The sequence below is a fragment of the Labeo rohita genome, chromosome 1 (genome assembly GCF_022985175.1).
Source record: "Labeo rohita strain BAU-BD-2019 chromosome 1, IGBB_LRoh.1.0, whole genome shotgun sequence".
Lineage (NCBI taxonomy): Eukaryota > Metazoa > Chordata > Actinopteri > Cypriniformes > Cyprinidae > Labeo > Labeo rohita.
The window spans coordinates 16,653,170-16,677,520 of record NC_066869.1 but is presented as its reverse complement, the minus strand read 5'-3'; the positions used below and the strand labels follow the sequence as shown (position 1 = coordinate 16,677,520).

The window sequence follows — 24,351 nt, the reverse complement described above, 5'->3', positions numbered from 1 at the left end:
ACTTTTATTTTGAAGAGGTGTCAAGGGTAGGGCGCTGACTTCCGCCTGGCCGAAGACAGCAGCAGCGGCGGCGGAGGTGCTGAGATCAGGGCGGATTCACCGAGTTTGTAGAAACATGGACAGTCAAGGCAGGAAAGTGGTGGTGTGTGACAACGGAACCGGGGTGAGTGTGACTGCGGGTCTCATACGGCTCGTTCCGGTCTGGATGATGTGTTTTTTCGCGGCTGTGTGTGATTTAATGACGGCTTGCAGGAGAAAGATGCAGCGGAACAGGAAGTGAACGGATAGCACCTTATTTTACACTCTGATTATCTGTGATTTGCACTCGACCTGTGATGTGGAAAACGCTCTGAACGGATGCAGGGAAGACATAGATGAGGACAGATTATAAATGGGTTTGCATTTGGATGTTTTGTGGGAGCTTTGTACGTGTATCGACACGATTGACATTTTCACATATTTTCATTGATATTTTAATGAGGTCGCAGTGTAAGCATGCGTTATTAATGAGAAGACATGTTTATGCTCATTTATGTCAATGAAGCATGTGTGTTTGTGTCAGTAAAAGGATAGATAAAGATGATCTCAAACTCACTTCCGAGTTTGTAATCTCACATCTGGCCGAGAGAGGAAGTGACTTACGAGACAAACCATAGAAACACATTCCATCATCATTCTCTCTCTGTCTGCTAATAAAATGGTACAGCGAGGTAGCTTTTGTAGAACATATCCTGCAATACCATGGTATTAGCATGATACGTGTCTAGAATAATGATAATTATCCAGAACACCATGCTAATGCTTCAAAAATGCATGGCGTTGAAATAATACATATATTCCATGATAAATGTGCAGAAAATATGTCTAATTAAGTACTTTTCTCAGCTAAGGTAGATATTTATGTCATATTTTTAGTGTTTATTTTGTCGTGTCATTTTATATTTGTGCATTACAACAGGGGAAACGTCTGTTTTTTTTTGACATGAAATCCACATTAATTTTTGTCTGTTTCTTTCTTTTTTTCCACTTAATAGCTAGTGATTTTATTTCTTTCAGTCAATATAACTGATATTATGATATAGCCTGTTTATTTTTATTATTTTTAGTTTTAGTAATTTTGTCTTTTTAATATATTTTTATTGTATTTGTATTTATCTCTCAAGTTATTTTTATTTCTGTTTTTAGTAATTTTATACTTATATTAAAAAAAACCACTTATTTCTGTTAGTTGCATGGCAACGTTTCTTTTTTATTCTGACTGGTCATTTATAATAACTTGTGTTCTAACTTTCAGACTTTTATCAGTCACTGATTTGACATTGACACTTCTAAAACTGAAATAAAAATAAATTAAAGCTAAATAAAAATATAACAAAACTAATAAAACAACTAAAAAAAAAAAAGAAAAAAATGAAAATATAAAAATGAAAACCAAAAACAAAATATTAGTAATAGTGACTATTACTATTACTATTACTGACTATTACTAATTTTTTGTTTTTGGTTTTCATTTTTATATTTTCATGTTTTTCTTTTTTTTTTTTTTTTTTTTTTTTTTAGTTGTTTTATTAGTTTTGTTATATTTTTATTTAGCTTTAATTTATTTTTATTTCAGTTTTAGAAATGTAATACCTCAACTCTTAATATATATGTTTCTGTAATCGTACCAGGGCAATTTTTTTCTAACTGTCTGTCTTTCATTCTTATAGTTATTTACCTTTCAGGTTGTTTTATTTCAGTTTTAGTAATTTTAGTAATTTTCTAATTTTACTAATTTTTTTACTAAATTTCTGTTAGTTGCAAGGAAACATTTCTCTTTTTTTACATTCTGATTGGTCAAATTTTTAATAACTAGTGTTCTAACCTTGTCTGTCTTTTTTTTTTTTTTTTTTTTTTTTTTTTTTTTTTTTTATGATAATATTAAGTTTTTTTGGTTTTGTTATATATCTATTTAGCCATTTTTTTAATTTCAGTTACAAATTTGAATACTTCAACTCTAATATATTTCTGTTAGTTCCCAGCTCATTTTTTTCTGTCTTTTGTTCTTATATTTATTTACCTTTCAAGTTATATTTCGAGTTTTATTTCAGCTTTAGTAGTTTTAGTATGTTAAATGTTTTAATATGTCAAAAAAAAAATTCTGTTCAGATTTTTTCTTTTTTATTAGTTTTGTTACATTTCTATTTAGCTTTAATTTTTTATTTCAGTTTTAGAAATTGTAATACTTTAACTTTATTTTGTTTATTTCTGTTAGTTACCAAGGCAATATTTATTTTCTAACTGTCTTTCGTTCTTTCATTCAGTTTGTGAAGTGTGGATATGCCGGCTCCAATTTCCCTGAGCACATTTTTCCGGCTCTGGTCGGGAGACCGATCATCCGCTCCACAGCCAAAGTGGGAAACATCGAGATCAAGGTAAAGTTTCCTCACCCTAAAACTTTCCCTACACTGACACCATGACTAGGGCTCTGTTCCAATCACCTAGTGTGCTGCCTTGCTATATATATACCCTACAGCAGTCTTCTAAAGCTCCTAACTAAAATTCAACCTCCTGAGCAACTAAGCAGTTCGTTTTTTAACAGATGAAATGTTTTATTTATACTTCTTGGTATTAAATGAACTACAGGTATGTTTATAATCTAGTTTCGTCCACTGTTATTTGTCTCCGAGCTTGTCACAATGCATTTTGGGATTGCCGTGAAGGATTTGGATGATGCTTTAGGCCGCTCACTAGAATTTGTATCAGAGGTTGTAAGTTTTCATTCCAAAGGTTTCAAAGAAATACTATAAATGGTCATATTTGGTAACGGGGCATAAACAGCACCTTGAGTAACTTCCTGCTTGACTTGAACTTCCTGCAGAGTCTTTTTCACTAGGGGTGAAGCTGTTTTAGTAAACATTAACTTCAGATACCAGTCAGCAATCACAGGCAGTTTCTGTCAAATGAAAACGTTTTCTGTTCATATAAAAAAAACTTTAAAAAGTGTCAGGGCTTTGGTGTCAAATAAATACATTTCATATTTTTGTACGGTTACATCATACTTGTCAGCGATCTTGTGGGTTTGGCATCAGATACATTTTCTGTTAAGAGGCTGAGAGAAATACTGTACATTGTATTATTGTCAAAAGACTGAAAAATGATTAAGAGATTGTTTTAGTCATATCACCTGAGTGTAGTGTTGATCCTGGACACCTTTTATTTAAACATAAACACTTTTTTTTAATACAGCACTAATTAGAAATTGATATTTCTGGACTTTCCGCTAATAAAACATGCAGGTGTATGTAGCATGGTTGATATTTATTAATATATTAACAGAATAAATTGAGCACAGAATAAAATACTTCCTTAAAGTGACAAAAACCTTCATCTGATGTGTTAATAATTACTGACATTGTTGACATGCAGTGGTTACAACAGATCAAGTACTGAAAAATATTTTTTCAAAACTGATTGACATGACATCAAATTAAGAGAACTAATTTTAACTAATTTAATCAATGCATTTTAATACAATTATTTAAAAATATATATATATATATATATATATGTGTGTGTGTGTATATGTGCAATGAATGCCTCAAGTTTTCTGATTTTCTTTTAGATTCACATTAAAGGGATAGTTCACTCAAAAATGATAATTTTGTAATTAAATACTCACCCTCATGTCGTCCCATACCTGTAAGACCTTCGCTCATCTTCGGAACACAAATTAAGATATTTTTTATTGAAACCCAGAGCTTTAGGCCTTTACTAAGAATCAGTGCAGTAACATTGCTGGTCCTGCATTAATTTTTACTCTTCAAGAGTTTCGTTCTCGTTGCTTACCTCCCGTTCTGTCCATATTTGTCTTTCTCTCCTGTGTTACTGTATTGAGGTGCTGTAGGATTATAGGAGGATGGTAAGTGTGTGAATGTGTGTGTTTGTATGGTGGTGATTCTAACCTGTAGTAATTCTCTCTCCAAACCCTCTCAGGAGATGCAGAGCTGGTAGCAGTTTGACTTGATTGTTGCATTCAGACTAATCATATATCTTGTTCTCTCGCTAACCTTGATGAAATGGTCTTCCTTGTTTGTGTCAGTGTTTGACATTACCACATTACCCAGAATGCACTGGTCTGTACAGAATTGCATGAGTGTGCTGTGTCCAAATAGGATATGCAGGGTTCATGGTCATAGGAAACCAGGAAATGTCAGATAAAACGAGTGTTTTTAACAACTGAAAGGAACATTTCTATAATAATTAATTGTGGTTAAAAACAATATGGGAATCAGTGTTTTGTGTTATTTAATCACGATTAATCGTATCCAAAATAAAAGTTTTTGTTTACGTAATATGTGCATGTACTGTGTATATTTATTATGTATATAGAAATACACACACATACAATATATATTTTGAAAATATTTACATGTATTTACATGTGTATATATATTTTTTGATAATTGATCATTTAATTAATATTCTATATAACTATATTTAATGTGTAAACATATTTTTATTAAATATATCCATGCATGTGTGTGTATTTATATATACATAATAAATATACACAGTACACACACATGTTTTATATAAACAAAAACTTTTATTTTGGATGCAATTAATCAGGATTAATCATTGCACAGCACTCATTTAAACACATTTATAATATTATTAATATTTTAAATTGGCTTTTATTTTTATACTTTCAGTTTTTGAATTTATTTATTTTAAATAATTTTAGTAATTTTGTGCTTTTGCAATCTATCTTTTTCTGTTCTTTTTTATATTTTTAATTTTAATTATTTTATTTTATGTGGTTTTGTAATTTTTAATTTATTATATTATTTTATTTTATCAGTTTTAGTAATTGTAGTACTTAAGGTTACATTTCAGTTGCCAATGCAAGACTTGTAATTTTCATGAAAACATTTTTTTAAGTTAAAGTTTTGCTTGTAATATCTACCTTTTTTATTTAAGCTTTATTTCAATTTACAATTTTATTTTACATTTATAATATTGATGGGAACCCTGGTTGTGTCTTCATTCAACAACTTTCTCTCTAGCTAAGATGTGTATATTTACTTTTAATATTTTTGCTGTCAGAAGAGATTCATTAGTTAACTCGTGTGCAAAGGTTTTTTTTTTATTAGGCTTTTATTTTGAAAATCTAAATAAAAATTAAGTTTCTTTTCCCAGTTGTCTCTAGCTTCAACACTCTTAATTTCTCTTTCAACCTGGACAACTTCCATTCAGCTCGAAATGAAATGAGTCTCTGACCTTTGACCTCTCCTGTGTGACCTGTAGGATCTAATGGTGGGCGATGAGGCGAGCGAGCTGCGCTCTATGCTGGAGGTGAACTACCCTATGGAGAACGGGATTGTGAGGAACTGGGACGACATGAAGCACCTGTGGGACTACACTTTCGGTCCTGAAAAGCTCAACATCGACTCGCGAAACTGCAAGATCCTGCTCACAGAGCCGCCCATGAACCCTACCAAGAACCGAGAGAAGATCATCGAGGTTTGAGCACCCGTTTGTTGAATTATATCTGTGAGGAACTTCAATGAGGTTTGTGTTTTTGATTTTTGATCCTCTTGTCTCCTTGTAGGTAATGTTTGAGACCTATCAGTTCTCAGGGGTTTATATCGCCATCCAGGCCGTGCTCACTCTATACGCTCAAGGTACTGAACCTTTTTTATTATAGAAGAAAAAAAATGAAAATAATCAAGATAATCAACTAAATATAAAAATAATAAATAATAATATACAATAAATGTAATAAATTATAAAATAATAAACATAATAAAAATTAACAATAGTAAATATTTAAAAAAATAATAAAATAACAAACACACAATTTAACATTAGATAATATATAATCAAAACCAACAACTCTGTGCTAGACATAAGTTGATATTTGTGAATGCCTCTTCTTTGTACAGGTCTGCTGACGGGTGTGGTGGTGGACTCTGGTGACGGTGTCACTCATATCTGTCCAGTGTATGAAGGCTTTTCTCTTCCTCATCTCACGCGTCGTCTGGACATCGCCGGACGAGACATCACACGCTACCTCATCAAGGTACCGTCCCGTAGATACTCGGTCTCAGTCGCTGACTGTTTACTTTGCACACACTTTCATCTTCAGTCAGACTGTGGATTTCTAATGCAATGTTAATGCATTTATTGTAAGTATTACTATGTCACAAGAAGTAATATGCAAAGTCAACTAGTGTTATTTTAGAATTATTTATATAATAATTTTTAGTGCTGTCAAATCGAGTAATCGGGATGAGTAGCATCCACAATAAAAGTCTGCTTTTTTCTTAATGTGTGTACGGTGTGTGTATTTGTGTATATTCATGTATATGTATATATAAATATACACAAATACATGTATACATTTAACATATATGTATATGCATATTCATATTTCTGATTTATATTATATATAAATCTAAATATATATTACATGTATTTATTTAACGTACGTGTATATATATATATATATATATATATATATATATATATATATATATATATATATATATATATATATATATATATATATATATATATATATATATATATATATATATATATATACATATATATATATATACATATATATATATATATACATATATACATACATATATACATATATATATACATATATATATTAGTGCTGTGAAACAACGAATCGTGATTAATTGCATCCCAAATAAAAGTGTTTGCTTACATGATATATGTGTATACTGTGTATATTTATTATGTGGTATGTTTGTATATTAAAATATATATAATATCAATTATATTAATATAAATATATACATGGAAACACATGTAAATATTTTTTAAATACGTGTGTGTATTTATATATACATATTAAGTATACACAGTACACACACATTATTTTTATATTTTATATAAACTTTTTTTTTTTTGGATGCGATTAATTGTGATTAATCGATTTGACAGCACTAACAACTTTATATTATAATATATAATTTTATACATTAATTTTTTAATTTGTAACCATTTTGTGCGTTTATTTTTATATATTTTTATGTAGTTAAAATTTATTTAGATTTGTTTTAGTTTATTTCAGTTTGTTTTATAAGCTAATTTCAGTTACTCGTCAAAGCAACATTTCTAATTTTCATTTAGTTTAAGCTTTTCATCTAATATTTGACTTCTGTTACAGTTTTATTTCAATTAACTATTTGTTTTAGATAAGGCTGGACGATTAATCAAAAAGTAATCGAAAGCAGAACCTCTAACCAATGTAATTTTTCCATGTTGGTTATTTAGTTTTTTTAATACTGTTTATTTTTTTTAATACTTTCCAATTGAAAACGTACTACCCTGTGTGTAGCCGGTGTTGTACGGATGTATATGACCATTGCACTTGCGTCTCCTGCAGCGTCTCATATGCAAGTGGCGCATTTAAGACGCTGTGTCAAGTAAACACATGCAGCGCAGCTCATCAATGTCAGTTTCAAAACATTGGACCAATCAGAAGACCACGGAGGCGGGGCAAGCATTGCGAGCTTCTGTTTACAGTAGCAGGATGGCATGGCAACTTCTGTATTTGTCAGTGGTGGAGTAAGCATTCAGCGCTGTTGTGTTTTTTTTTTTTTTTTTTGTTTTTTTTTTTTATAAACATTCCTGAGCACTGCGTCTTGCATTTTAGATGCGTAGGCGTGTTCTGTGTGAATGAATGGCCTGTAAGGACCTACAGTAAATACATATATTTGTATACTATATACACGCATATAGAGTGACATGACAAGATTGCTAAGAGGAACATCACATGCAACAGCGATCACGAGTCAGATTCACATCTATTACTATGAGGGCAAAAAAATCTTGATTATCGTCCAGCCCTAGTTTTAGATGTAGTTTGCAGGAACAAATGTGCAGACTGAATCTTAACGCTATCTGTCTCTCTCCAGCTGTTGTTGTTGAGAGGTTATGCCTTCAACCACTCAGCAGACTTCGAGACGGTGAGGATGATGAAGGAGAAGCTGTGTTACGTAGGCTATAACATCGAGCAGGAGCAGAAGCTTGCGCTGGAGACCACCGTGCTGGTGGAGTCCTACACGGTGAGTTCCGACTGATGGAGGAACAACCTAGTAAGCATTTTCTAAACCATCATAAACCATTTAAAAGCTAGACTGGAGCCTCCTAATGACATCTTCTGTAGTCCTAGATTTGTTATTGCCACCAGAGGGCAGCAGTGTGTTGTGTAAATTTAACTCTTTGCAAACGTCAGCGGTGTTTAAAATGGGAGAATTCACACTGGTTTCTCACTGGGTTTGTAGCTGCCGGACGGCAGGGTGATTAAAGTGGGCGGCGAGCGTTTCGAGGCTCCAGAGGCTCTGTTCCAGCCTCACCTCATTAACGTGGAGGGAGTGGGTGTGGCCGAACTGCTCTTCAACACCATCCAGGCAGCCGACATCGATACCAGGTCAGTTAGAATATTCAGATTTCATATTCAATATTAATATATGAGTGTATGTTGTATTATATAATGCATATTATTATAAATTTATATTTCTGTCTTTAACCGTTACTACATATAATGTTTATATGTTGTATAATATGAAATAAATAATATATATGTGACATAGACCGCAAAACCAGTCATAAAGGTCAATTTTTTGAAACTGAGATGTATACATCATCTGAAAGCTGAATAAATAAGCTTTCCATTGATGAATGGTTTGTTAGGACAATATTTGGCCGAGAAAAATTGAGAAGATTGCCTTTAAAGTCACAAAAATTAAGTTCTTAGAAATGCATATTACTAAAATATCTTATCTTATCTTATCTGATCTTAACTTAATATCCTAATGATTTTTGGCACAAAAGAAAAATCAATCAATTTTTGGTTATTGCTACAAATCTAGTATATCGCTGGGGTATATTTGTAGCAATAGCCAAAAATATATTGTATGGGTCAAAATGATTGATTTTTATTTTATGCCAAAAATCATTAGGAAATTAGGTAAAGATCATGTTCCATGGAGATATTTTGTAAAATACCTATTGTAAATATATCTCCTTTTTACATACAAATGTGTAATATCTTTTGGAAAACAGATTTTTAATTATTGAACATTATAATTGTGTAATTGTATGTAAATGTTATTATAATATTATAGTAATGTTAAAAATATTTTTGTCTGTAATATGTAATAATGTCGTCTTTGTATCTTTACCTGTTATTTATATATATATATATATATATATATATATAGGATATATATGCTGTTATAAAGGATAACTTTTATTTTTTTTTTTTTTTTTTTTTTTTTTTTCAGAAATCATGTTTTTAATTGTTATCATGTTTTTCTGTTTTATTGTGTTTTAGTGTTAGCTGTATTGATTATTATATTTTTGGTATTTGTACTTTATATCAAAATAACCCAACTGCAGTTTGATTGAGATTAATTGAAATGCACAGTGAAAAAACATGATTTTTGAAAATTGTTTTTAAAAAAATTGTATTTGCTAATGAATTTACATATAATGTTGTAATATTTTATTAACAACACCTATATATACATAAAATATATATAATATATATATATATATATATATATATATATATGTATATTATATTTTTAGATAATTTAAAATTATGTATTACATATATCTTTATCTGTTACATATGTTGTCAAATATAATCTTATTTTTATGTATTGTTTGTCTCAGACTGCATTTACAAATGCATCATGTAATATTAAAAAACAAAAACAAAAACAAAAAAAAACAAATAGAAAATATATTATGTGGATGTTTAAATCTTTAAAAACTGGACATGTTGATAATATTTTATAACTATAATATAATCATTATATCCTATGCATTTTATGTGATATTCACACCCATATTTGTCTGTGTCTCAGGGCTGAGTTTTACAAACACATCGTTTTGTCGGGCGGATCTACGATGTATCCTGGTCTTCCGTCTCGTCTGGAGCGTGAGCTCAAGCAGCTCTACCTGGAGCGAGTGCTAAAGGGAGACGTCGACAAGCTCTCGGTACCAATAACACACCTTTAACCACAGCTAACCTGTAATACAGACCCCAATGCACACTTACTCCATTTGACCGTCTCTAGGATGCAGGCTCTGACCACTAGGTGGTGATATTCACCTCAAACTGACTAGGTAGCACTGTTGGAATTTATCTAGCAGTATTTGAGATTATCTATGGACTGTCATGTCAGAAATGAACTTCCTTTATTAAGGGGAACTCTCTCTTAAAATTAGGACTTCTTTTTTTCTTCCTTTCTGAGAACATTTTTTTTCTAACCATGTAAAAGGTCACTGTGGTGTTTGCAGATGCACTAAATGGATAACTACACAGGCCTGCAATAAAATCTAATCAAATGTTAGCTATATTAAAACAGATGAATCGCTACTGGAGCATTTTTGCCTTCGTATTATTAATATCTAGAGCAGTTTGATGTTTTACTAGTAATAATTTCATTGTACAGCATAGCTGTTTTTCTGAATCTGTTATCTCTTCTGCTTTTGTAGAAGTTTAAGATTCGCATCGAGGATCCTCCACGCCGTAAACACATGGTGTTCTTGGGCGGAGCGGTGCTAGCCGACATCATGAAGGACAAAGACAACTTCTGGATGACCAGAGAGGAATACCAGGAGAAGGGCACACGCGTTCTGGAGAAGCTGGGTGTCACCGTTAGATAAATCACACACACATATATACACACACATGCACACACAACATTGCACTCACACTCCCAGTCACAGGGTGGCATTTTGGCAGCCTAAACTCTCAGAGGTTTTCGGCAGATTATGAGGATATACTTGAGAATAATGATATTCGAATACTTGAACTTCCTTTGCAATCCAAAAAAGAAGTGCTCAAAGTTTGTACGACATTCCAAATGTAAAGGTTCATATCACCGCTGCACAGCATGAGACAAAAATCGAATGAAATCAAGTGATTTGTTCACAAAACGACTCGTTTATGCTGCCAAAATTAATCCTCAAACGATCCCTCGTGTATCATCATATCATGACCTGTTTGTTTTGAGTCCTGTCTGTCTCATGACTTCAAAAAAAAAAAAAAAAGAATATTGCTCAGAAGAGAGTAAGAAACAGGAAGATGTTGTGTAAGTAGAGGGACAAAACAATAAAAAGATGTATTTTTAAGAAAAGTTCCTTTGGTAATAAAATTGTTTTTGTAATAAGGATACAAATCGCTGCAGCCAATTTGCTAATAAAAAAAAAATGAAGAATGTAATTGTGGCCAATAGTATCAAACACGCAGACGTACCTCTAAAGGCAGATTGCTTTTGCTGAAACGTCTACTTTCTTTCTTTAACTTCCTGTGATGTCTTTCTCTGTCTTTAATCTCAGCATCTGCACGCTCCATTATTGGATGCCCTGAAAATAGAGAGAGAAAAAAAATGCAGTAGCGACCGGGACCAACTTCCCCAAATAGCATTTAACAGAAGATTTGAAGAGTGTTTTTGTCAAACACCATTGCTGAGGATGCTTTGAATGCACTTGTCATGAGCAGAGTCTCATTGTAGTCATGAAAATTAGTACATTTAGACTCATTCCGCCTGCAGTTCCAGGATCAGTTTAAAGGAACTTCGCAAACGATAGTATGAATAACAGACTGCATTCGAAAGGGAAGTGATAATATTTTGCCGCATGTTTAGCGTACAATCTAGAACCTCATTTCCGCATCTAGCTGAAACGTGTCTAGGTCACATTTCACTCCAAAATCAAAAGAAAGAAATAAGAAGTTATAGTTTCCTTAAAGAAACTTGAAACTTTTTTTGTATTGTGACATTATTTTCATGACATCTTAGCACTCTTTGTCCGAATTGTCATTATTGTAATGCTAAAAAATCATTCTCATTACCGTAATGCGGGAAAATCCTTCATTTTTATTTGCTTAATGCAAAAAAACCTTTTCATTACTGAAATGTGTGTGTGTGGGGGGGGGGGGTGTTGTTGTCATTGCCATAATGCTGAAAAATCAATGTCATTACCATAACACAGACAAATCCCTCATTTTTATTTCCATAATTAAAAAAAAAAAGCTTTTTGTTACTGAAATGCAGGGAAAAAAGTGTTGTCATTACCATAATACTTTAAAAAAAAAAAAAAAAAAAAAATTCATTCTCATTTCCGCAATGCATTTTTATTTCCATAATGCAAAAAAGGAACCTTTTCATTACTGGGAAAATGCTAAACAAAATCATTCTCATTACCATAATGCAGAAAATCACTATTTTTTTTTTCCGTAATGCAAAAAAGAGACCTCTTCATTACTGAAATGCAGGAAAAATGTTGTAGTTACCATAATGCTAAAAAATCATTGTCATTACCATAACACAGAAAATTCCCTAATTTTTATTTCCATAATACAAAACAGAAACATTTTCATTACTGAAATGCAGGAAGAAAAGTGTTGTCATTACCATAATGCTATAAAAAAAAATCTTTCTCATTACCGTAATGCAGAAAATGTCTCTCATTCCTATTTGCATGATGCAAAAAAAAAACATTTTCATTTTTGAAATGTGGGAAAAAGTGTTGTCATTACCAAAAAGATTAAAAAACAAAAATTCTTAACTGTAATGCAGAAAAATCCCTCATTTTTGTTTCCATCATGCAAAAAAAAGACACACTTTCGTTACTGAAATGCCAAAAAAAAAATAAATAAAAAGTGCTGTCATTGCCATAATGCTAAAAAATCATTCTCATTACTGTTCTTATTTTCATAATGCAAAAAACATTTTCATTACTGAGATCCACAGAAAAAATGGAATGTAATTACTGTAATTTTTTAATTGTGTAGTACATGGTTGGTTTTGTTGTACTGCCTTTAATGCGGATTTAAATAAAAAAATGAATAATTGAATTACCGTATTTGTACTGTAAATCTAATAAGAATTACCATCCTGTGGATTTACTGGAGCTACAAAACTTTCAAAAGTAAAATGTCTAAGTGTGTTGCGATAATGAGAATAAGGAGGATGAATGTTTGTTTAATTTGTCAAGAAAGCACTGTCACAATGCAAAAAGCTTTATGATATTAGAAGAGGATAATCTAATGTAATTCTAATTGCTTTTCTTTTTGATTTTGGGATTCACCTACGAAGAATCGACCATAAAACAATGCGAGCTGCTGCAGCAGTGCATTTAGTCGCAGCTCATGCATGTCACACATGTGCATCATCCGTCGCTCATTCCATTGCAATAACCCTGCATCCTTTTCATCAGCTCATTCATTTAGTGTTCTGACGAGTCTCAGTCGGGTTTCATTCACCAAAGGAGCCTCACAGTTGTTCACTTCGCTACTTTTGTTCTATGGGTTTTTTTTTTCTTCATTCCCAGACCGAAGGCACCCGTGATGTAATGGTTTACTGCCTGTTTGTAATATGAATGACATAATAATGATGGTATTGTTAATGATGCTAATAATTTTAGTGTTTGTACTCGTGACAGCTGTTTAGAAGCTGGATCAGTGATGTTTCTGTGTACACACTCGCACATGGAACAAACTATACGACAGCTTCATTGATTTCACTCACATGCATTCTTCCAGTGCCAAGTTTGGGTATTGTAGTCGTTTTGTTTGTTTGTTTGTTTGTTTTCTGCTTTTTGGTTTTTGTTTCATTTGTAGCGTACTGCCAGACCACTGATTTAAATAAAGAAAACTGATTTATAACTCAATGGTTAAAGTGAGTCTTTTAAGTAGACTGAAGCCAGGGCTGTGTGTGTGTGTGTGTGTGTGTGTGTGTGTGTGTAAGAAACAGTTGTTTTTCTTCATATGTGGCATGTAACTATGGAAGCCCACAAGGAATTGCCGCCCATTTCAATTACCATGGAGATGTGCTGTATACAAGCGGTGTCTTTTCACTCTGTTCATCTCTTAAAGCTGTAATTTACAGTACCAGCCTCAGACACACATACTCATTATTTATTCAAGCTATTATGCATGTATCTATATATATGTACACACATTTATATACATACATGTTGATAAATATTGTATAAACATACACACGTCACAAAAATATTAAATAACTTATGCAAACACCCTTAAATAAATATTACATGTCCAATTAGTTTCTTGTCTGATAAGCAGACATGTGATAACTATAGAAGCCGTTTCCGCCACTGAATAAAAAATAAAAAAGGTAATTGCGACTTTTTATCTCACAGTCCTGACTTTTTCTCACAATTACTTGTTTGCATCTTACAATTCTGACTTTTTTTCTCCAAATTGCACGATGCGAACTTGCCTCAGAATTGTGAGATCTAAAATTGCGAGTTATAAAGTCAAAATTTTGAGTTAAGTTAGAATTGCGCGATAGAAAGTCAGAATTACGGGATAGAAACTAAGAATTATGACTTTTTTTCTCAGAATTGTGAGATATAAACTTGCAATTGCGAGTTATAAAGTCAGAATTTCGAGTTAAGTCAGAATTGCACGATATAAAGTCAGAATTACGGGATGGAAACTAAGAATTCTGACTTTTTCTCAGAATTACGTGATACAAACTTGTAATTCTGTCTTTTTTCTCAGAATTGTGAGATATAAACTTGCAATTGCAAGTTATAAAGTCAGAATTTCGAGTTAAATCAGAATTGCGCGATATAAAGTCAATTACGGGATGGAAACTAAGAATAGTGACTTTTTTCTCAGAATTGTGAGATATAAACTTGCAATTGCGAGTTATAAAGTCAGAATTTCGAGTTGAGTCAGAATTTTGCAATATAAAGTCAGAATTACGGGGTAGAAACTAACAAATCTGACTTTTTTTCTTCTCCAAATTGCATGTTACGAACTTGTAATTCTGAATTTTTTCTTAGAATTGTGAGATATAAGCTTGCAATTGCGAGTTATAAAGTAAGAATTGCGGTATATAAACTTGAAATTGCAAGATGTAAAGTCAGAATTGTGGAATTTAAACTTGAAGAGTCAGAATTACAAGTTATAAACTCAATTCTGACTTTTTTCTCAGAATTGTGAGAAATAAACTTGCAATTGTGAGTTGTAAAGTTCAGTTCTGAGGGGGAAAAAGACTGATATTTTCTCAGATATGCGAATTTATGTCTCACAATTCTGACTTAATAACACAATTGTGTGTTCTGAAGTCAGAATTGTGAGATAAAAAGTCGCAATTAACTTTTTTCTTTATTCAGTGGCGAAAACAAGCTTCCATAAATAAGCGGCATGCAGAATCAAATAACATCAAAATAATCATGATCACTTTTTACGATAATGACAGGTTGACTACATTATCGCCGAAATATTAAGCTTTTTTTTTTAACGGGAATTACAAAATGTCTAGGTGTGTTACATTATGAGAATTTGGGAGACGAACATGTGTAGTTGTCAAGAAACTAATGTCACAGTGCAAATTTTTATGAAATTGACACATGGAGAACTGGCCATAAAACAGTGAGTCTCTCTGTCCCTGGGGTGGAAGAAAAGGCAATATATATATTTATAGAAGGAAATATTTTTAGTGTTTGCAACATTAGTTTGTGGACAATACAACATTTTTTTCTCTTCATGTTCTTGTCTTTTCTCAAGAAGGCCATCGGTTCTTGAAGATACAGTCATCTTGCATAGTGATACAGAGCTGTGGCCTGATGATGATATGTCTGTGTGTGTGTGTGTGTGTGTGTGTGGAGGAGGGGGTGATTGTGTTCACATTTGTTTCCGATTTTATTCATGTAAACAGGGGGGCTGTCAGACTCAGTGGGGCCTGTTTAAATTAAGGCCAGGCTGCTCTGCACACAGAGACTCACTCGCTGTATGTTACATTACACATACTAGTTTGTTGTACTGAGAACAGTAATACATTTGCATAAATGACACACAAATGCAGATTTTGTCCCAATTTCTGGTTGTTCACCCAAATATGAACATTTTGTCATCATTTATTCACCCGCAGAAAGACAAAACCTAAAAAAGCACCATAAAAGTAGTCTGTATGTTTTTTCCCCATTGTATTCCATGTCTTCGTGTAAGGAACAGATCAAAACGTTAGTAATTATTTGCTAAAAATCATTTCCTCCGTCACATTTGAAGATGGATTGAACAGGATTTGTTATCAATGGTATCTGCTTAATGACAAGTAACGTGGTACACTGCAGAAAACAGTGTTATTCACATAATATATATCCCACAATTCCACTCTGCACTGTACACATGACTGAACTGCCCTCTGGGGAAGAGAATAGTTATTCTGTTCAGTTGAACACCGCATGCCATATCCAGCGCACAACAAGCCGATTCATTGGTGTATGAAATGAACCACAGACGTGTTTACTATCAATATCATTATGCAACCAGACTGTGAGAGCAGAAATCTGGTGTAAATGCTCCTTTCTAGCAGTTTTCAGAGTTATTTGCTAAGACAGTCGGCACAAGGGCATGCTGGGATTGAGTTTGGAGGACAAGGCTGTATTGCAGCATTCAAACAGGTTCATTTTTCCTTCCTAAATGTACATTGAAAGGTTCCAAAGTCAGCATGAAAGCATCTGTACACTTACTTAGCTATCACAATGTCAAATGTTCTTGTGTGAAATGAAACATGAAGGGTGGGACTTGATTTTATCCATTTGTCTGTTTACTTTAAATACATAAACTGACACACAAAAGAAATTCTGAGATAAAAAAGTAATAACAAAAAAGCAGACGTTCATAGACATCATAATCATGAATTTTGTCATAGTTTCTACTTTTAATCTCAGAATTATGACAGAAATATAATTTAGTATGTATTCATTTTGACGGTGTATCTCATAATGACAGTGTATCTTAATATAGACTGTTCTAATAATAACTTTTTATGTCATAATTATTATTTACCAAAGCATTTTAATGCTGCATTCAGTATTGGAGTAGCTAGCGTCAAATGCTCTTCGGTTCCCACGCTAGTAGTAATCAGGGTTGGGGTCAATTCAGGAATGAACTCAACAATTCCAATTCAAAGAAGGAAATGGAATTGGAATTCAACAACAATTACAGGAAATTGGAATTGAATTGGAATTACAGGAAGTGGAATTTAATTCAGGGAAATTCCACTGAATTCCATTTATTGCTGTTTCTGAGCATTTATTTGTGATTGCATTTAGAGACATAGATTTGAACTTTATTTATGATGCTTTACAAATACCAAGTAATGTATGAAATAGAGTTGATCAAATGCAAGTAAATAAAAATGAGAACTGTACATTATGAATTAATAACTGAATGACAGTGGTGATAAGTTTCTGGATGTACTATACATTCAATATATGATTACCACATAATATATGTCTCAACTCACAAAAAAAATGAGTCATGTTCATTCATGTATTTCATTCACTTTTTATTGCATCGAATTATCATCATTTCCTGAAAATTGTCATCGCTAAGATTGCATCTCTCAAGCCTAAATATCTCCAGTGGAATTTATTTGATTTCAGTTCTGTTTCCTGACATTCCAATTCAATTCCAATTCCATTTCCTGTCAGCTGCATGCAATTCCAATTCCAATTCCATTCCAGGAAGTGAATTGGAATTTACCATTCATTCTCAATTCAATTCATGAATGGCCCCAACCCTGGTAGTAATTATAAATTTATAAATAGTAAATATATGGTTACAGGTGTAATCATAATGACTGACTGAAGTAAATATCAAAATGGTTACGTTTACAACACTGGAAAGTCATTTACAGTCGAGGTGCGAGTCATTTTTATTGTATGTCAATGGAGGAGAGGCTGCGGTGAATGAACAGCTTTTTTGAGGAAACAGCTTATTTATAGAGTCGACAGCCTACTGGCTAATCTTCAACATGTTTTACACTAAACAATATTTTTGGAGTTTACATCGCAAAAATGTTTTATATGAGAAGACGCGGACTTTTTGCGACAGGCGGGATGCAGTTTACGGCACTTCTCATTCATGTGGTATCCGTAACGACTCGGTCTGAAATTCAGTGACGTCAATTGGTTATCAAGGCACCTGTGATCCAAGTTGACCGTTACGCTTTCTCCAATAGTAAGTAATACAGACCCTCTCATTTCCCAGTATTAAGACAGTCTCTGGTATGTATCATATTTTAATGCTTTAATGCTTCAGTAGAGGGCGGAGCATTTGATTCACGCACAGACTACATAATTTGGCGGGAGCAGCTCCAGTTGACGGCAGCAACCTTCACAAGATGACACAGCTCATATCTCCATCTCTGTGAGTTACCGAAATTACACATGAAAACATACAACAGACAGATGAGACAACTAATTAATGAGAAGAACCGTGTTTTTAGATGAATTTCTGCGTAGTTGTGTTCGCGCTCTGTGAATAGGCGTTTCTATTTACAACGCGTTCATGCAGCGTTGAACAATGTAGCCAGTCACAGAGATAGCTGTTGATTTTTTTGAACGCAATGGCCAATCAGAACCGTTTACGTTAGAATCCACTCACCGTTCAAACGGCTGCTTTTCTCATTATAACCAACAAAACAGACACGATGTAAATTACTTATTTAGATATTGACTGTGTGACAGACATGCCAAAATGCCTGCCTTCCTTGGTGAGTAGTCAGACAAATGCAGACTGTGTTGTTCTTCACTCATACACATACAGAGAGAGAGAGAAAATTATGAATAGAATTTATGCTCCTCAGATGGTAAGCTCAACCTCACAGTAAAAGCCCTGCACAATTAATGAATTGTTTGTTGCATATTTGTTTGTTTTTAGTTGTCTAGGGACCTAATACAGTTACTATTATTAAAATGTTATTGAAAAAACATGATTTTTAATAATATTATATAATTTTACTGTGGCGCTTTTGGAAAAAAAGCATAAACCGAAGACAAAAGGTTCCTGTTTCAGCCCCTTCATGGCTATGTATGTGTTTTTTTCTGCATTTTGGCTGATTTGTAGAATGTTCCCCCCAAATATTGCTATGTATTTTCATATTTCCCTTATATTTCCTATGTCATTTTTGACCAGGAACAACAAGTGTTACTTTTTTTAACAACCATTTAACCATTAACAATTTGTGTGTGTGTGTTCACATAGTGCCACAAAAGTCACCATGTTTCACAACATAGAGTGTGACACCTAAATATTACAATATACACTATAAGTCAAAAGTTTTTGAACAGTAATATTTTTGCTTTTTAAAGAAATCTCTTTTGCTCACCAAGCCTGCATTTATTTGATCCAAAGTACAGCAAAAACAGTAAAACTTATTCTTACTATTTAAAAGAACTGTTTTCTATTTGAATATATATTTAAAATGTAATTTATTCTTGTGATTTCAAAGCTGAATTTTTGGCATCATTACTCCAGTCACATGATCTTTCAGAAATTATTCAATTATTATGTTGAAAACAGCTGAGTAGAATTGTTTTCAGGTTTCTTTGATGAATAGAAAGCTCAGAAGAACACATTTATCTGTTAAAGCTTTTTATTTCAGATAAATCCTGGTCTTTGGATCTTTCTGTTCATCAAAGAATCCTAAGTTTTAAATATTGATAATAATAATAATAAATGTTTCTTGAACAGCAAATCAGCATATTAGAATGTTTAGAATGACACGGAAGACTGGTGTAATGATGCTGAAAATTTAGTTTTGATCACAGGAATAAATTACATTTTAAAATATATTCACATAAAGTAAAAATATTTCAAAATGTTAGTGTTCTTGCTGTACTTTGTTTTAAATAAATGCAGGCTTGGTGAGCAGAAGAGACTAAAAAAACAATAGAAATCTTACTGTTCCAAAACTTTTGACTCATAGTGTATAATCAGCAACTTCAAATGGATAGTTTTATGATTTTGATTTTGCTTCAATTGTCATTGTGCTTCATGGAATTGTAGTTCTTTCCCTCATTAAAGCCCAGTCTTGTATTTTTGTCTTTTTGTTGGATTTTCAAAAACCTTTTTGCTTCAAATCAAAGTTTGGCTTGGTTGGCTTGGTTCATGGCTTATATCACTTTAACAAATACTTCTATAAATCCCTTTGGGATGAATGAATGGAAAAAATACTTCCGGAATCAACGCTGCTGAAAAAGAGGGTGGGCACTAATGCACTCTATTCCAATGAAGTCAAATTTTAAAAAAATTCAAAACATATTTCCCCCCCCTAAAATAACAAGACCAGAGGGTTAAGAGTGTAAAGGTAGCATGCAATGTGTTCATCCGCTTCCTTCCCGCTCCAGATCCGTGTCTGTTTCCCATCATGCTGTCTGCTCATAAGAAACTGCTCCCATGGCTCTATTGAGACAATTTTTACTGTGTCTCTCTCTATACTTTAGTCTCAAGGATCCAGACGCTACCAAAAAACTCCAGACTTGGACTCTTAAAATGCACTTTAACCGGATTTGAAGCATTGTATCGCTCCACTGAGACGTGCAAGGTCCAACAGGCTTCCAGCTGACCTCGGACTAATGCAGTAAATTCATTACCCTGACCTCTCAGGCCCTGCGGACAGGTTGCCAGATAACTACTGCTAAAAGTAAACAAACAAGGGTGTACACGGGGAAAGAGACAATGCTGGCCCGGCCCTCTCTTTTCCTGCAAACACACACACGCACGCACGGCTCCTTCCGAGGTCCCTGCTCAGTGTGGGAAGACTTCTCTGGAGACGTAGACGGCTCCTTCACTCCCCTCTCGCTCTCTGAACATCTCTATTTCCTCCCTCTTCCTTGTTCTTTTGTGTAAAGCTACAGTGTTGATATCAATGTCCATTTAATCTTTGTTGACCTTCATCTTTCTCACACACACACTTCAAACTCTTAGTTGTGTGTCACGCACAATAACATCCTGGTGTGTGTATCTGTGTGTTCCCAACTGGGAGGAAGCTGCGTTGCACAAACACTCATTCGCAAATCCCTGTGATTGCACGACAGGGTCCTGAATGAGATGGGGGGAGCGTCTTCACGGCGCCTCCTGCAGCCTGGGAGTAAGGTTGGGGTGACGGGTTCAGCTGCGTGCAATCAGGAAGATGGGTCATTCTGACATTAATGCATATGAATGAGCGTGTTTTAAGACTAAATATGCCTACTGAGTGGCAAAGATTTAACACCCTGTTCTTCACTCCGAACAAGTGACGTTACACATCTACAGTGTATAATCAATGAAGCTGTCCGTATTTCAAATGACCGAACTAAAATGGCGAAATCAGTTCACTTCTGTTAAGATCGACAAAGATGTCAGTGGATGAAACTAAACTAAACACAGATGACGTAAATAGTATTTACGTCATTATAATCAACGAAGCGGATAAAACAACAAAAATAGTAAGCCAGCTAAGCTGTCAGTGATAAAATGAAAAATTAAGTGAAATGACAAAACTAGTGAATTCTTATTCATGTCAACAGATGAATTATTATTAGCAGACAAAATTATTACATTTGAATGGTCTGTTATAATCGACAAAGACGTCAGCAGATGAAACAACAAATCTAGCGTGTTAACTAAAACTAATTTTAAAAAGTATTAATTTATTAATGTTATATTATTGTATTTATAATATTAAAATTATTTAAATTAAAGTGTTGCTAACAAAAAATTAAAGAAATGTTTCATGCAAATGGATGATGTATCGATATCCAGACGTATCAATAAGCTCTTCGCTAATTGGCTTGCACGACAGCACGTCATGTGAGTTTTCCGCTCGAGTTGAAAATTATTTAATATTTTATTTCAAGTAACAAAAACTGAAATAAAATAAAATGTAAAAAACGTACGTACACAGTTATGATTACAGCTTCATATATTTCGATTTCCAGACGTAGCTCGGTAGCTCCGCCCGCACAGAATTGGACTTGGATGTGGAATACTTGTATGAATCCTGTGAAAAGCATGTCTTGTGATGAAAGAGCTGAAAGATGAGAGATTGGAAAAAAAGCTAAAATGGCACGCTTGCAATTGTGTTTTTACATCACATTCGCTTTTGTTCATACTGTCGGGTAGGTTTAAGTGTAGTGCAGACTGTACGTATTTTGCATCTCGTGAAAACAGGTACATTTTCGTCATTAAACCAGAATGCAAGTTACACCAGAATGACCCATTAACAAAGATGTCATCGGATGAAAAAACGAACCTAAAATGCACATTATGTAACAAAACTATTACTAGCACATTATCATCCAAAACTGTCAGTAGGTGAAATGACTATAACACTCAGCACCAGAATGACAAAACTACCATTCTCCCATTATAACCAACAAATCTGTCAGCAGACGAAATGACAAAACCAGACTATAACAGGATCATTCTGGTTTCGTCATGTAGCTCACTTGGCGTAGATGTGTTGTAAGGTGATTTGGTCATCCCCGCTGTGGTATATGCATTAGTGTGCTGTTACCTGATTCCTCAGCTTTAACAGTGGGAAGAGGACAAAGAAGGACTCCTGTTGAGTCCAGCGTGGTCTAAATGTCTGCACATGTTGGAATTTGATGCTATTTGTAGTTACAGTTCCAAAGCTGGACAAGGCCTTTGGGACCCCCTCCCTCTCCCCATCTGTCTCACTCAAGCTGTTATTCACTCATTCGGGAGCTCACGATTAAGATGTTTTTGACTTTGCATTGCAACGGTTACACATTCTGTTGGATAATGCAGGGGAAGATGCACTCGAGAGTGCCGGGCTACGGGACATGCTGTCATGCCAGCACGTGCCCGGCTTTCTGCACACACACAAACACTGTCACGTGTAATTCATGCACAGTTTCGTACTGGACAGTGGCCACACACGCTTTTCCATAATATTGAACAGTTAAACATCTGTGTGACTTACTATCATTTGTCTGTCGTTGTTTTCTAGTCTCTTGGCTTTTATTTTCACCTAAACCAGACATGACACAAGTTGTCCTCGCTGAAAGTGTGCAACACACACACACACACACACAAAAAACAGCCAAATCGAACAGTTTTAATGCTGATATATAACTTTGTGGCAATGTTGAGCATAATGAGATGGAAATAGTATGCAAAAGTGGCCAATCAGTTTTTTAAAAAGACCTTGGTTGCGGAAGTATTTTTCACATATCTCAATAGGCATAAAAACTTGAGTGGAGTTAGTTTTTGTCAGAGCCCCTGTTATTCTTAATTTTGACATTAATTGTAATTTTTACACCAGACATATATATCGGTTCAAAATATTGGTTATTGGTCCTGAAAAACATATTGGTCAAGCCTTAATAAAAATTATATAGACATATGTAAAAACAGCTGATTTGAACAGTTTTGATGCTGATATATAACTTTATGGCAGTGGTGAACATGGTGTGACTTTTTTAAAAACTCCTTGGTTGCAGAAGTATTTTTCACATTCATTTTCTCCATAGGCATTTAAAAACTTCAATGGAGTTAGTTTTTGTCAGAGCCCTTATTGTTCTTAATTTTGACATTAAATTTCATTTTTAAATCAGACATATATATCGGTTCAAAATATCGGTTATCGGCCTACTTGATTTGTAATAATTGGTATTGGCATCAGCCCTGAAAATCATATGGGTCGACCATAAAGCATTGTAAATTGTACAAATCATTCCCAACAATAAAATGTTAACTTTCAGTCAAATTTATAATAAATTTAACTATGTGTATGTGCATCAGGGCTATTTTAGTTAACTAAAACTGAAACTAAATTTAAAACAACGAAAAATATATATAAATAAAAATATCTTTTTTTAATATTTTATTTCAAGTAACGAAAAATTAACTTTAACTGCAATAAATAACACATTAGTTTTCTCCATAGGCATTTAAAAAAACTTAAATGAACTGAATTTTTAATGTAGCAAAATTGATAAACTTTGATTTAAAGTAAATTGAATAAATCATTCCCAACAATAAAATATTAAATTTAAGACAAATTCATAATACATATAACTATGTGTATGTGCATCATGGTTATTTTAGTTAACTAAAACTGTAACTAAATTGAAAACCAGTCAAAATAATATATATAAATAAAAATCTTTAAATATTTTATTTCAAGTAGCAAAAATTTTACTTAAAATTTACTTCAACTGGAATAAAAAACTTATTTTAATTAATTGCCAAATTAGCATTTTTCATTTTAATTAAATGTACTAAAATAACTAAAACTGAAATAAAATAAGTAAAACCTAGGGGTCGATTGATTATTGGCACTGATAATAAGCATTTTTATGGTTATCAGTATTGGGCATTTTCAAAACCCATTATTTTGCCCGATAAAATATTTTAAATGCATTTAAAAAAAGTTTTTGTCAGAACCCTTGTTATTCTTAATTTTGAAGTTAATTTTCATTTTTACATCAGACATATATATCGGTTCAAAATATCGGTTATCGGTCTGCTTGATTTGT

General features: G+C 33.2%; 1 protein-coding gene across 1 annotated transcript; it reads left to right on the top strand.

Moving 5' to 3' along the window:
• Nucleotides 1-11,094, top strand: actr2a (actin related protein 2a). The gene is made up of 9 exons (XM_051139016.1): nucleotides 1-163; nucleotides 2,304-2,414; nucleotides 5,290-5,505; nucleotides 5,594-5,666; nucleotides 5,928-6,064; nucleotides 7,941-8,090; nucleotides 8,310-8,455; nucleotides 9,900-10,032; nucleotides 10,534-11,094. The coding sequence occupies exons 1-9, from the start codon at nucleotides 116-118 to the stop codon at nucleotides 10,702-10,704; spliced, it is 1,185 nt and encodes a 394-aa protein (XP_050994973.1). The 5' UTR covers nucleotides 1-115; the 3' UTR covers nucleotides 10,705-11,094.
• The last annotated feature ends 13,257 nt before the right edge of the window (nucleotides 11,095-24,351 follow it).